Genomic DNA, 16038 nt, shown 5'->3' with positions numbered 1-16038 from the left:
CATTTTTTAGAGCACAAAGACAAAATATCTGAGTAAGCATGTTACGTTTTTAGAAATCAGCCAGGTGAAAAAGAACGCAAATGCTCAAGGGAATTAAGGGGAACTACAGATGCCGAAACATCATTTCAGAAAAGGCATTTACTAAATGTGAGGGGGAATTTTTCTAGGGCATAAAAGAATCTTAAAGCTAGAACACACCTTGGAAAGAAGCACCTCATCCATCAATCTAGAAATTTCACTGCTGTCTGGAGGTGGTAATGAGAAAACGAGGAAAGGGACAGACACTGCTTCTCGGTGTGGCTTTGGCAACAATGAAGAGCCAGGTCGGCTGGGGACGGCATTCCAGGCTCTGGGGCAATGAGCTCTCCTGGGAGTGGCTGAGGCTCCAGAAGGCAGAGCTCCTCACTGTTCTGGGGCTTCACTAAGCTGGGCCAAGTCAGTCAATAAAGTGATGATTTGAAGCTTTTCCTGCTAAAAGCATCCAAGTTCTTCTGTGTGTGGATGGCCACAGGAACTCTGGGAGGCCAGACTTAGCACTTGCATTACATCAAAGACACTGTTCCTAATTTCAGAGGTGCGGGTATATTGTTAAGATTAAGCAGCTGAAGGAAAAGGGAGAAATGGTCTGAGGGTCTGCAGACTACATCATAATGTGCTATGTTACAGACCAAAGTGGAGTCTGGAGGACTTCCACGAACATGGGGAAAGTGCGTCTCTGCTCGATCCTTTCAGAAACAAAGCACCTCATTCTTGGTCTTCTCGGGGCGATGCGTCCTCCCCACAACAGTGACAGTCCGCCTCACTGCAGCCTGACCGTGTCCTACTCACAGATTGCTCTCCCTTCTATATTCCCCACTACCATCTTAACTGCATTTTCCTTTATTTCAATCAGTCAATTCTTCCTCGGGTAGATCAAGTCTGACGAGGGCAGATCATGTCATGTTTGGGACACAGGAGATGCAAATATGGATTAATTCCCTGCTGTATTTGTATGTCTAGATGAATGTGCACGTGTGCCTGTAAATCTGTGTATTTATGTGTGTACATGCGTGTGCACACACACACACAGAACTTCGTATATACACAGCTGACTAGAAGACCTGAGGCCTGTCCAACTTTTGATGGCGTCTACCATCTCGGTGAAAATAATCACTGGCAATATCTCTTAAAGGATGTTTAATTTTCAAGCTGGAAAAATAAACTGAGCAGAGGAAAGTGAGCACAGAAATATAAATAAGAGAACGAATAGGCTTCCTCTCTTTCTCCTTGCCTTCCATTGCTTTCTTTCTTTTAAGATCCTCTTGGCTTTGTACAGTAGAATTTTACCCATTTCTTAGCTCTGGGTTACTTGTAAGCCTAAATACTGAGACTATTTATGCTACATTTTTATTTTAGAATTCTTAACCACTGAAGTCAGGTGACGATCAGAGAATTTAAGAGGCCAAAGACCCTAGCGAGCATCTGGTCCAACTGCTTCATTTAATAGAATTATAGGCCCCAGAAGACAAGGAGCAGGGCGGGAATGATCTGGAAGCCAGTCCTTTTCACCTCACATCTGGGCCCCGTGACCCCATGCCACACTCTCTCCTGATAGAGAGCAGGATGGGAAGAAGGCAGGAAAGGGTTCAGAGCGTCCCTTCAGCCACACTGAGTTATGACTGCACTCACAGATTCCCAAGGAGGTGAGAGAGGAACTGAGGAGGGAAGTGTAAGCTCCCTCTCAGGAGATCACAGACACCAACAGGAAAATAATAAACATGTCAGGTGGCTAAAACTGCTTTGAGGTTCCAGTAGGACCCTCACAGAAGTAACAAACTTACTTCTTTCCAGCCCACTTTTGTTCCTGACTGGAAAGTTCTAGAGCTCCCGTTGCTGCCCTGCTCTAAGGCTCACTATACATTACAGTAAGATTGCATAACGTTTCTTCATTTCTTCCTTCCTCCCTCTCTCCTTTTTTTCCTGTTGTCTGTTCCTCCCACCTTCCTTCTTTTATCCACCTGCTTGTCATCTCATTCCTTCTTTTGTGATTTAATCATGTTTCCCTTTAATCTTGGCTTCCAGAATGCTCAAACTAAACTTTTTAATCAACCAGTAGCAACTTTACCAACATTTTGGTTAGCATAAATGTTCCCTATTTTTCTCTCCCTTATATGTACAGTCCATTTGCAGGGGAAGTAAAAGAATCATTTAAAAATCTTTGGGGAAGGGGCTAAGCATAAATAAAATCAAACAGATCATGAAAATGTTATAAATAAACCACTTTGGGGTTTCAAAAGTTCTTTTTCTGGCTTTGTTGTTATCAAAAAACTGTTTAGAGAGCAAATACGACCCCCCATCTCCCTCATCTAGAGCGTGATTATTTGTACCTCCTCCCCAACCCCCAAAGAGACCAGGGAATCTCGATCAAGCCACTTAGCAGAATCTGGACCTTTAGCCATATCCACGGTTCTTGTCTGGGCTCTGGGGGTTTCTTAAGTCCCTGAAACAATATATAAACTTGTACGCAAATATTTATTATAGAACTGCCACTTGTGAAATTCTCTAAGACTTTTTGAAAATCTACTTAAAGAATGTTTCACCTATAGAGACTAGCAGATGGTGGTGTCCTTCCACTTCAGGGAAAAAAAGAGGTATGTGGTTAGATTTTGCTACTACAAAGAAAGGCCAAAGCTTTCTTAAGATTCTCTTGAAGAGCTCCCAAACAGGATAATACCTCCCCATCTACTTGAGCACCCAGATTGAGACCCATGATTTCTTCAGCCACCTCCAACTCTGTTATTCTCTAATATAAAAATATCTCTACCTATTTATGTTGGTGTGGAGTGGTGGGGTGAAGACAACCGTGCATCCGGAATTTCACTTACTTCCAGGTGTCTTGGATTCACCTGTATGACTTCATAACACAGGGACGGCTGGCGCTGATGTCTAGGAGGTTCCCGCAAGTCATTCCCCAGCTCCCCTCTCCTCTGTCCTTGACCCAATCTCACCATACCCAAGGACCGCAGGCATGGTGGCTGGACCTGTGTGACTTACCACGTGCTCACTGATGTCTCGGCAGAGGCCAGCAGCCTGCTGGCTTTGATAGTACTCTAACTGCTTTTCTGCCAGTTCTACCCGTTGCAACAGATTCTCAATAAAGTCCTGGAGCCGGGCTTTCCCTTGGACCTCCTTCTCAGCTGCTGCTTCCAGGAAATGGTTGAATGTAACAACTTCTCTGCAAGGCAAAAACGTCAGAACAGAAAGCGGAAAAATGAACCAGGACTTCATTCATTTAACATGTATTTATTGAGTGCTGACTCTGTGTCGGGCAATGCCCTTGGCACTGTGCTTGCAGTGATGGCAAAAGAGATAAAATGACATTTTAGTGATTCTATTTCGAGATTGCACTGCAGTAGAAAGAGAGTGTCATTATCGAATATCCAAATAAATATCTAGGTCAGGGGTGGTAAGCGCTAAGGAGAAAACTGAAATCGGGTGCAAGGGGACAGAAAGTAACAGAAGGGAATGTGTGAGTGGTATTTTAGAAAGGGGTCAGGGACAACCTTCAGGATAGGGAAACAGGGCAACAGGTACCAAGGAATAAGCCAGGTGGGTTCGCAGAGAGACAGGTCTGACGGACAGTTAGGAGGGCTGCCTGGCTGCAGGCGGGGACTGGGAAGGACAGAAAGAGTGGGGGCCACTATAATGACTCCAGGTTTTCTTATAAATGAGGTGGGAAACCAATGGACACTTTTGAGAAAAGTTCTGACTTACATTTTAAAAGTCTAGCTGCTGGGGGAGAAGAGAGCACAGGGAGGGAAGGTGTGGAAACGAAAGGGCATGCGGAGTAAAATGAGTCACCTTGTCCAACTGTGCATTTTTTAGCTAAAAGTGAAATAGTCCAAGAAATGCCATCCTGAGGTTGACCCAAGGTCCACCGGGAAAGCTATGTTAGCTGACAGAGGAGAATTCATGTGCAGGACTGCCCTTCCCCTAAAAAGTTGAGCAAAATACCTCAAACAATATTCCTTTATCCACATAATTCATTGTCATTTACAGATCTAGAAAAATTTTAATAACTTTATTACTATTTGATATCTTTTTATTTCTAATGCATGGATGAAAACAACACTTTCCTGACTTAAAATGAAATCTGTTCTTTATAAAGATTCAAATACATGAGGAATATAAAGAAGAAAATACCATCTGAAACCCCATTATCCTGAGACCAACACCTGTAACAATTTGGTAGCCATTCTCACAAGCAACTCTGCGAAAACACACATACATACAAACACACAAACACACAGGTGCTTGGCCTTTTTCTCAGGCCAAGTACCAGGTAATCAGCATGACCAACAGGTGCATATTATCACAACTCTCTTCATCCAATTCTCAATAAGAAATTATGAAGATCTTTCAGCCTTCCCCTTTGTATGTCCTGCCACACCCACCAGGAGTAATGAATTCCATCGTTTTACCACCTGTTGGATATAGTACTTCTTGTATGTGTCTTCAGAATCTCTCTTGACCCTCAAGGAGTACCCCTTCCTTTATCTGGCCACTTTCAACTTAATGCAGAACCAAGATTCTAAAGACTGCTCATTCTCCTCCCAGGCTCTTTCATTTCAGATTAAGAAATCCCATTTAAAAAAAAATCGAACTCCATCATTTGTTCTAGATAGTTGATGAAATACACTGCCTTCTCTGCACCTTCCACTTAGCTCCATAATTTCTTGAGAGCAGAACTTCAGGTAAGTCTGACCCAGGAAGTTTTACAGAAGTTTTTTACAAAATAGTTGGTAGTGGTTTCTTGCTCCTTTATTCTGTACAATTAGTCAGTGACTCACTTTTACAATTATTTGTGATTTTTTTCTCTCACAAATATGTCACACTTGGCTATATTGAAACTTTTCTGACACTTCCTTCAGAGTCAAATGTCTCTGCAAAGCCTTAGAAATTACATATTTATAAAAATAGAAGAGAGACTGGTTCTGACGTGATTCATCACAGAACTGCTTATTATACTAACCCCCTTTTTTTTTTCTAGTTTCCTCTCCAGGATCAAACATAAACCGCAGTTCCATAATAATTCTATTATCTTTCAGTAGCTAAGACAAATTCACATAAAAGAAATGAATCCCTTTGGAAAGGAGTTTTCTCCCATCATCAAGTCTCAAGTTTATTTCCAGATGTTTCCGTATGAGCCCTGCATGGAAGACGTGAACTTTCCAAGCTGTCCAGGCCATGGACACCAGCCAATTTTAAAGCGCTACTGTCATTCAGCTTTTATCTGCCTAAGTAACCTTAAACTAGCAGCAAAATAATGGAGGGCCCGTCCAGGTGCTATATCCAGCATGCCACATCTGTTCATGGCTCTGAGGAATGGCTGAGATCCCCTAGATGGAGCTCAAAAGTACCACTAGAAAACAGAGCCTGGGAAATGGCTATTCCTTCGTCTTTCTGACATTAAGGCTTCCATTCATTCAGAGTAGAGACTTCGTAGGTGATTACTTAGGATATCTGAATCATGACAGGAGTTTCCAAACTGTACTTATAGGGAAAACAACCAAAACCCACAACCCTCTCCCTTACCCAAAAGAAAAACATAGGCAAAGAGCCAGTGTATTTTTTTCAATTCATTTTGGTTTGTAATATTTACCTCATTACGGAAATATTTTACATTTATTTTGGGAAAGATAAAAATTGACCTATTAAAAGATCTAAAACTGAGCAAGGGCCAAATCAGCCTTTTTGTTCCCTGCTCTAAGCCCATCACTTGATATAATACATCACATATAATGTTCAATATATATTCGTTGTAATGAATATTTTAAAGGACAAGGAAGAAACAAAAAATGACCCATAATCCCAACACCCAGAGGTACCTACTATCAACATCCTAGTATATTTTTCCAGTCTTTTTTTTTTCTATGCATATTTACTATTTGGGGGTTCTCAGGTTGTAAAGCTTAGAATGTAAAACAGCAATATTTGACCCCTTAATGCCACAGGATTAACATCTCAAAAGCAAGAAAACAAACCTGAGTGCAATACGGTTTATGACTGTGGCTATATTTTTAAATCATGGAATGTTTTGCTACTGGTTCTATATAAAACTTTTGCAAATTAACATCAATGCTCCTAGCTGATCCTGGAGTGTTATGTCATGTTGTAGAAGAGAAGCATCTTTTTCTAACCTCTCCCTCATCCAATTACCTTGTGCCCTGAAGCTGAGAAGTGAACACCCTTTGCATTTTTCAACCAACCTGGTGTCAATACTAACTTAATTTCAGTTTACGAATGGTTCACATCAACTAAAAAAAGAAAGAAAGAAAAAGAAAAGGCAGTTAAAACAAGCCTGATGATTTAATTTCAAATAAGATGTTATATAAGATGATGGCTGGAGAAGTGCCTCATGCTGAGAATATGTCTGGGTGTCTGTATTAGATAAAAACGGTAACCAAACCCAGTGACTAATTGTGGACTAGCCTGTGTGTACAACTTCAGATTCCCCTTTCACATCCTGTTCAATCTGGACCAACAATATCCAGAAACACCTCATATTTCCCCAAGGAATCTTAGGAATTTCCTGAATGAAAAAGAACGAGGTTTAACCACATTGCATTTATAACCGCTTTAATAATTAGACCAAACCGTCAAATATCCATTCAAAGTGGAAGACAGACCAACAGGTTTCAATATAAGGAAGAACAAGATATTCCCTGATAGGATTTCAGATCCCATATCTCAATGAATCTTGAAACTACCAATTGTCACCTTCTGGCCTAGTAGCAAAGCAGAATATCCTGTTCTTGGACAAAGCTATTAAAGCACCCCTCCCTTTTCTTACTACATATATATGTGAGATCGGATTTCCTTCATCTACTTCCACCGAAACAACAGATTTGCAACAAATGAAAGGCAAAAGTAACAAGGTCCAGTGCCTTCTATTTAAGTCAGATATTAAAAATATTTGCAAAACTTATAAAACCATGCTACTCTTTTTGCTAAAGAGTATTGTTATCTTATTGTTATTTTTAAATAAATTAATAATTGTATTTTGAATTTCTAAGTTTTAATTTCTTTTTTATTTGAAGATTTTATTTATTTATTTGGGAGAGAGAGAGAGAGAGAGAACACAAGTGGAGGGGAGAGGCAGAGGGAGAGGGAGAAACAGACTCCCTGCCGAACAGGGAGCCCGATGCAGGGCTTGATCCCAGGACCCCGAGATCATGACCCAAGCCGAAGGCAGACGCTTAACCAATTGAGCCACCCAGGCGCCCCTAAGTTTTAGTTTCTAATTCAGTAAATATTGATAGATAAAACTCACACTAACAAAACTTACAGGGATCCTTAGATATTTTTTTAGCAATATAAGAAGAAGTGGGGCCAACAGTTTGAGATCCTGCCAGGCTGGGTACAGGTGCTCCTGAATCTCAGAACGTGGGTGAGGAGTGAGCAACGAGGGCTGGAACCCCAGGAGGATGTGGTCACAGTCCACACGTTTATTTGTTCCACTATTTGGTAACTCGACAAACACTTATTGAATGTTAGCAGGTACTGGGCTTAGTGCTGGGGCAGTCCTGAACCCACGGCTATCCTCATGAAGCTTACTGCTGAATCCAGGGTCAGCCCACGTTTCGTGAAGGACTGGGGAGTATATATTTCAGGCTCTGCAGGCCATCTGGTCTCTGTTACAATTACTCAACTCTGCCTAGTGCAAAAGAACCATAGAGGCTGTGTAACAATAAAACTTTATTTATGGACACTGAAATTTGAATTTCATATAATATCCATATGTCGTGAATTATTATTTCTCTTTTGAATTTTTTTTCAAATTGAAAATTCTTAGCTCACAAGCTCCTCAAAAACAGGTAGCAGGCTGGACAGGTTGGCAGTGTGCTAACCCTGGATACAGTGGGAGAAGCAAATATTAAAAGAAACAAATAATGAAATAAATACATAATTACAAAGCTGAGCTGAATGACTAAGAGAAAGAATAATATGATGCCATCAGAGAGAAGAGGAAGAGACTTGTGTGGTTTTATTTTAGGTTCTCAACCCTGTGACCTAGAATATAGGGGGAAGCCTGGAGGGCCAGATGGGAGAGAAGACAGAGGGAACCTGAGTGAAATCCCATCAGGCTGTGTGCAAACCAGCTTCGGGGAAGCTGAGTCTACGTCACTTCCAGCCCCATCTTTGACTTCTCATATACGTATTTTTTAAAAAGGTTAAATACTATAGAACATGAGGTTTTAAGCTTTGGTGGAAAATATACTTTATTTAAAATCAATACTTGATACTAAAGGGAAAAGTACCAGTATAGGATAAGAAACTAGCCTGAAGCTCACTGTTATGCAGAATGAAATGCAGAGCTAGAAATCTGTCCACATCCTGAGATTCACAAACAAACAAAGGGGCACCGAGTGAAAAAACCCTTTCAGTGTGATCAAAGCTTTATTTAGAAAGCGTACTTGTTCCCTCAGGCACTTGTTCATTTACAGGATGGCCATAGGTCTGAAACATTGATAATATTTAATTTTTTACAGATCGAACCCCTCAATTACTTCTTCTGAGGTGGGTTAAAGACAGGATAATTCAGAGAAATTAAAGATACACTGTCATGTGATGAACCCACTCCAGAAGCAGGTATAGAGATAGAGGGAAATATGCATTAATGCATCCCGGTGTTCACTACAATGTTACAAAGTGCATTGTTAATAGGAGACAACGCACTGATCATATTGCATACTGTAATTTACAGTCATTTCCCTATGTTTTCATGGCCATCCCATAGCCTGATGTTCCCCTTGGGCCTCATAAATGCACATCACCTCTGTCTCTGCTCCAGCACCGGGGACCTCCCTTCATTCAGCCTGTGAGCCAGATTCTTACTTCTGCACACGCTGTTTTTCCACTGGGGTCCCTCCCACTGCCTTTCCCTAGCCTCCGTTCTTAATGAGTCTTCTAACCTCAGGGCTCTCCTGTTAGGAAGCTTTCCCACACATGCCTAGGTGTGGGTTAGGTGACCTGCTGTGTTCTCCCGCAGAACGTTGCCTCCTACCACAACGCACACTGCAGAGAGGACTAGTCATGCCGTGTACCCCATTCCACTGGGAAATCTGTGTGGTCAGGGACCTTGCCTGCTCCTTCACTGTGGTAACCCCAGCACCAAACACTAGTCCAGCACACAATAGGGGCACAACAAATTTCTGCTGAGTGCATGAAATGTACAACCACACTCTAGCTGAAAATCTTTAACTGACAAAAAGAGCCTGAGGTTTCTTTTTATCTTTTTCCAGACAAGTACTAGGGCATAAAACCAAAAAGTAATCCACAATACAGGTACCTCCCACAGGACTGAGGGTGGGATCTAAAATTGATGCTTCTCTTCTATTCTTAAACAACACTTTAAAATCAGCTTCTCCTCCCAAAGGCAAAGCTCTACCAAGTTATTTAAATTTCATTTTACATTACTGATTTATGAACCTCTTTGGAGGTATGTGAAATGGTAAAAATACCTCTGGCTAAAAATAGGCTAGCTATTGATCACAGAGCACGTCAGACAGACCATAATGTCAGCCGCGAGGCAAATCCTGAAGCTGGAGTCCACCACCTTGCAGTGCTGGGAGCCGGGCTGCCAACCTGGAGCTCAGGGTTGGCTCCTGTGCATCCCAAGGGGCCCCACAGGGTGGAATGGGCACCTGCAGCCCATCTGAAGCCATGCCATCTCTACTTTTGTTGGCCCTTTGCCTCACCTTTCTCTTTTGGCTTCTTTGACTAAACCGAAAGGTATATACTTCTCATTAAGAGCTTAAAAAATAACTCTAATGAGAAAGTCAAATGACTCTCACTGGTAATAAGTAGATCAACATTACATCTAAGCCCCTGGGTCCAGACAGAAAGAAGGTACACGGACATTAGACAGAGAAAAACGGAATATTTTCCTTGGTCTCCAACTTTTAACCATCCCTAAGAGGGCGTGTTTGACGTCCAGTTTTTCCTACATTACTTTTAAGTCTGCATGGAAAGCAGCCTGGAAAGAGAGGACCTCATTTACATAAATGCACTAAAATGTGGAGCAAACAGACCCCTCCCTGTCCCACTGAACCCTACATGTAACATGATTTTTCCTGGCCTGTTTCCTAGCTATGGATCCATCTGGAGACCAAGTTGTCTACTCACTGCTTTAGCTGATCAAAAATAGAAATGCTGTAATTAAGTGGCAAGAGGGTTTAGCTGTGCAAAGCAAGGTATACCAAGTCAAACTTTAAAAGGCCAGCATCCCACAGCTAGCTTACGATAGAAACCTAACTCATGTTACCTGGCTCAGGCCATCCCTTTAGGCCTCTTTCATCATACCCCTAATGATCTGTTTAATGTTTAATTTTACCTTCTGGCCTCTTCCTGCCGTAAATGCAGAAATGGGACTCATCGGGTATACCACAGTAGGACCTAGAACAGTACCTGACGCACGGCAGGCACTTAGTGCAAGATTTGTCTCCTGGGCTGACTGCCAGCTGAGAGCAGGGCAAATAATGAAGGAAGAAGGGAAGGATTTTACCTATCGTAGCTTGCAAGGGAGTAGGATGGAGATTTGACAGAATTATAAGGGGGCCCCTCACCACAATAAAGGGCTGGCATGCTCCATTCTGACTGGCCACGGACAACCAGAGAGTCACGTTAAAAGCCCTGGGCTAGTATTCCAGAAGCTGAATAGCATAACCACACTTAGGACGCCAGCATTTCCCTATTTCCCAACACCTTTGATGCCAGCTGATATCTCCTTTAATCTCATCAGAAAAATAAATGACGTCACCGTAGCAGCTCTCTCAAAACAGCAAAGAAGCCGGCCCATTCCAAAATGGGCCAGATTCAGTATTACATAAGTCGTGACGCTTTGGGCAAATACCCCATTTTCAAAAGTCTGGCTGAGACACAGTGAATTAATGGAAAAAGCACTCAGCAGAGAGACAGGGAATATGGGTTTCAATTTCAGCTCTGCTACCAAATTTTTGTCCTTGGGCGAGTCATTCCACTACTCTGGGCCTTATTTTCCACGTCTGTAAAATGAGAGTGTTATCCCGAAGGAGACAAGGAGTACCTTCCAGTTCCCAAATCACACGATCTCCTCAGGGGCCATCTCTAATAGTCTTTCTTCTCCCTGCTGTCCCTTCAATGTCGCTCTCCTCTGGCCACCGATGCAAATAACTGCCCTTCCTCCTCACTTTCTCAGTGTGGCCTCTTCATATTTAAAAAAAAAAAAAAAAAAATCTGTTCTCTAATAGTTTATCAACTTGAAACCATGCCTTGTATTTAAGCACTTGTTCCAACTACCTTGGGTCTGAACATGGACATGATCACAGGGATGTTTTATGCTTCCTATGCAGGATGTTAGCTCCTTAGAGGAAAACAGCATGAATTTTATGTTCCCCATATACACCTAGCACGGTGCCAGGCACATCACAGGTGCTCAGTTAGGGCTTTCCAGTCTTACCAGGAGGAGGTACAGAAAAACTTGGGATTACTGGTATTACGCAGGCATGCTCCAAACCTTGGATGACCCACTCAGCCACAAATCAGCTACCATCCAAGTCCATCCTTTCTTGTTAAGGGATACCTTACCGCAAGGTTGGCTGGGATTGATTTACCTGATTACAGGCAGTGGCTACCCTATAGTTCCGAATACTCTTGAATAAGTAAATACCTGCTTCAATAGCACTTTTAAAGCTGCAGAGACTTCGTGAAGATGACGGACAACATCTCCCTTGGATTTGCACCCCAGAAACAAATAGACACCTCTCTCCAGGGATACAAGGAGACTCACCAGCCCAAAAAGTACAAGATATTGCCTATTCAATCTCCTCGGTTATAGAGCTTACATAGGCCCTCTATAATGCAAGACCATTCAGCCTATGGACAGCTTCAGGGCAGAAGCGGCCCTGGAGTCTTTCATTTCAGTTTGAAAGAAAGGATTTTAAAGTTGAGAGAACAAATCCATAAGCAGAAGAGCCTCCTAAGCCTCACTTGAAAGGATCTTAAAATTGAGGGAAAAACAATCCGTACGCGAGAGAGCCTCACGTAGGTGTTTGGGTTTTTTTAAAACTGAATCTCCCATCTGTGTCTCAAAGGGTCCCCAGAGTTGAAGTCCATGTTGAGTAGGACGGCAACCACGCGCTTTCTCTCACAAATAAGTCTTGAGGGCTCATCTGGAGGGGTTTAGCAGGGCAGCACAACTCCTGGTTTGCTCTCTGGCCAAATAGGGTCTTCCCGTATCTAAGAGGTCACCTCTTGGGTCAAAGACATAGCTCCGTGAGGGCTGGTGAGGAGGGAAGGGGCTGGTCCCGGGCAGGCAAATCTAGTCAAATGAACTCGGTTTCAGTGGTGCGGCAGATGGGCAGCTGGCTTGCTCTGCACCCCCGTTTTGGGGGCAGGGGGTGGGTGTCAGGGAGGCTGAACACTACAGACCCTGAGGGAGCTGGCCAGTCACCCTCTCAGACCAAGAGCTCCAGTGTCCTTCCTGGAAACAAGACTCTTTCAGTGCTTTTTTACGTACAGAAAGAGTGATTATTTGAGACCTGAATACGAACGGACAGGCCAGGCCAAATGAAGGCTTTAAAAAAATGAAGACTTTGTTAATTTTATGTTTAAAATTTTAAGGCAGTTTCACTGTATTTTCATTGAAAGTGTTTTTATTTTTAATGTTATTGCTGCTGCCCCCCTCCGTAGTCCAAAATGACATACTAAAAACCAATTCATAATTTATCTTCAGATATACTCACAAAAACGTGAACAAAGACATGTATAAGGCCGTTAACTGAGGCACTATTTTTAATACTAGGAAAACAGAACAAAACCATGTATTCATTAATAGCAAGCTGATGAAATCAGCCATGAGGGCATCCACACCACGGCCATGCGATAGCCAAAAGGAATGACATAATCCTATATTTAGTGCCTGAAGGATGCCTGCAACACACTATGTTAAAACAACAACAAATTCCACACATAAGTGGCAGAATAGTATGTGTCACGATTCCACTTGGGAGAACATAGCATCTCTCTCTGTGTATAAAGTACATACGATTGTAACTACATAGGAAAGGTCTGGAAGGACATTCACCAAGCTAAACAGTAGCTGTCTCTGGAGGATGGAGCAGGGTATGCTTGGAGAGGAAGGGACACTTTTAACACATACAGTTCTACCCTGTTAAATTTTTTTTTTTTATGAGTATATATTACTTTTTCAATTGGTCTTCAGGTAACAGCACTGGGTTAACATTATCATAATTGATCCACGCATGGCCCGCTTTTACTAAGTTAAGTTATACTAAGATATTCTTAATAACTAAGCACTCTTGAACCCAACACCCCAAACAAAAGTTAGATCCTTGGCAATAACCTAGATCTAACTATATGATTCTCCCTGCCATCATACTGGCTTCCCTCCAGGCAACCACCAGCCCAAATCCCACATTCATTATTTACTTGTGTAATTAATAAGTAAAATATGACAAATCAATATGTGCAAACAATCAGTTTGTTTTCCTTTTAAATTCACTGCTCTTCAATCAAACAGAAATACCACAAATTTAATTCTAAGCTTGTCTTTGCACATAGGGGAACCCCATCTGCCATTTTTCCGGTGATGCAATGTTAATCACCCTGGTGGCCGCAATGGGTCATCATGGCACTAACTTCCCACGGGGAAACTCCAGAAGCCAAGAAAGAAACATTTGTCATTACAGATCATTTCCCTAAAAGCAAAGTAAATCCGTGGCTGATTTGAATCTGTCCTCACTAGGTAATTAAAAAAATTTCTAGTTGATCAGAGCAGGCTTTCCCTCTAGGTAGAATGTAGGCATTTAGTGATACTAGGTAATGATCTCTTTAATATATAGGGTTTCTCAGCCTCTCGCCAAATGGAGAGGCTTTAATTACTACACTGTAAGAGACAATACATGATAGAAGAGTGCCAGTGGACACAGAGAGTATGAAATTAAGTCAACCTCTATAATATAATCCAAGTTATTTGAAACCTTCCTTCTAGTTTATCCCAGGGTATCCATTTTTATGCCCTTTGATTCTACGAATTCTGAGCCTCCATTTAAAACTAAATCCAACATTCTGCATTTGGGAAATATACTGCATTATTAGGTATGCTTTTCTAGTTTGAGTTGAAGCCATACTTCCTGATAAGGAAATGCTTTTCCAAGTAGGATGTCTTTCACCTCTATCTTGTGAAAACCACTTGTCAACTCTGTGCAAGCCTGACTGACTCTAGCATCACATACCATTCTACAAAAAGAAAATTCTCAAACTAAAATCACAGAAGCCAGCAGGATCAGAAAGTCTCCTCTGGGTTTACTAATGCCTGCTTCTTCCAAATAAAAACTATAATTAAATGGATTCTCAGCTACCAACATTTAATTAACATGAGCAGATAATCCAAAATGGCAAAGAAGCCAGAATTACTGGTATTTAGAGCATATTTATATACTCGAACAAGACAGCATCTCATGTTCTTGACTTGGCTACATGGAGGGAGGCTACCAAGGAGAAATGGCTGGGCTAGAGCCGCCTCTCTGCCTTCCCATTCACCTCCCTCCTGCTCACCAGCTGGTGCTGGGAACCGATCCCACCACAGATACACTGCTACTCCTCTCTCTCAAAACGAACGTTCCTATAATTTCCAAGGCGAGAAGGGACTGAATATTTTGACTCTCCTGCTGCCGGGTTGCAGACTATACGCAGAGAGGGTCAATGGTATCAAAAGCCTTGTGCATCCCACGTTCAACTGTATCAATGCGAAAGGCAGCCAAAGTAGCTGCAAGTAAGAAAAACCCAATCGTGGCTTGACCTGTGCTTGTAACTCGGGGGAAGGCGCCTAAAGCGACGGCACAACACCACTTACTCTTCCTTCCGGAGCAGCTCCTCCTCGGACTCGCTCAGGCGCTGCCTGAGCGCAGCGATCATCTCCACCGCCACATCCACCTGGCGGTTCAGGGCCCGCTCTCGCCTCTGCACCTCCTGCTTTTTCTGCGTCAGCTGCACAAAGGCCGCCCGAACTTCCAACAGTTCGGCCGTTTTCTGGGCCAACTCTTTGGTGAGTTTATCGATTCTCTTCTCGATGGTCCTGTCCACGGCCTCGACCATCCGGTTGAATTTTTCTCGGATGTGGGCCTCGAAAGCGGCTTTGGTGTCCGAGGTGGGCAGTCCGGGACTGGAGCGCGGCCCCTCCAGCGAGTCTGCACGCAGGTCCAGCGCTGTGTAGGTCTGCACATAGGACACGGGCCGCTCGGCCACCACCTCGAATGGCTTCCTGTCCTTGGAGTGTTCGTGCGAAATGCTGTATAAGTTCACATAGCTGGGTTTCTGCTTCACCACGTGGCCCGTACCCTGCAGTTTTCCCTGTTTCAGGGGTTCTGAGGCAGTGACTAGGTCTGTGTCTTTGAGGGATGGGAAGAGGCTGCATTTGGTCAGGAGGGTTCTTTCCTGGTAGCTGTGACTGAATTCCAGATGGGCCCTCAACGAGGACAGACTTCTAAACCTGGTATGGTCTCCACACCTCGGGCAGCGGAACGGCAGGCACACGGCAACATTCTGGAAGGACTCCTGCCAGGGGTATCTGCTTGCCTCAAAAGCCTGCTGTTGCATTACTCTTCAGGTCCTGGGCAGGGCAACGGAAAACAGGTAGTTTACACATCTGTTTAAAAAGTGCTGCTGAGACGCTTGTGGCCCCTCACCTCTACCAGGGCAGAGGCTTTTGGCTTCAAATGCCTTTGGCATATAATATCTCACATTAAAATTAAAACCTACGATCCGCGGGCCAAATCCAGCCGCATTCACTCCTTTCCGTGTGGCCTACTACTGCTTTTGCACTGAAGGCAAAGATGAGTGACTAGTTGGGACAGAGCCTCTATGGCCTGCAAAGCCAAAATGACTTACTCCTGGGCCTTTAGGAAAAGCTTGCCAAGCTCCCCCGCCCCAGCCCAAGATGAAGAAGGTGGGTAAAATTCTCTTTTTGCAGATGAGAAAACTGGAGCAAGGAGGTAA

General features: G+C 43.1%; 1 protein-coding gene across 2 annotated transcripts in view; it reads right to left on the bottom strand.

The window, feature by feature from the left end:
* The window catches only part of ZNF365 (zinc finger protein 365), an 87104-nt gene that overhangs the window by 7036 nt on the left and 64030 nt on the right, over positions 1 to 16038 (bottom strand). For both annotated transcript variants that reach the window (XM_045877914.2, XM_064594679.1), the window contains exons 2-3: positions 14897 to 15652; positions 3034 to 3214 (exon numbers count right to left, since the gene is read on the bottom strand). In XM_045877914.2, coding sequence (XP_045733870.1) covers positions 3034 to 3214; positions 14897 to 15639 — 924 coding nt within the window. In that variant the 5' untranslated portion in view covers positions 15640 to 15652. The remainder of the gene's footprint in view (positions 1 to 3033; positions 3215 to 14896; positions 15653 to 16038) is intronic.

The sequence above is a fragment of the Mirounga angustirostris genome, unplaced genomic scaffold, assembly GCF_029215605.1.
Source record: "Mirounga angustirostris isolate CCGP_5_RB_7025 unplaced genomic scaffold, mMirAng1.0.hap1 SCAF_6, whole genome shotgun sequence".
Taxonomy (NCBI): domain Eukaryota; kingdom Metazoa; phylum Chordata; class Mammalia; order Carnivora; family Phocidae; genus Mirounga; species Mirounga angustirostris.
Note: the sequence above shows the minus strand (reverse complement) of the source record. Positions and strands in the feature narration are given on the sequence as shown.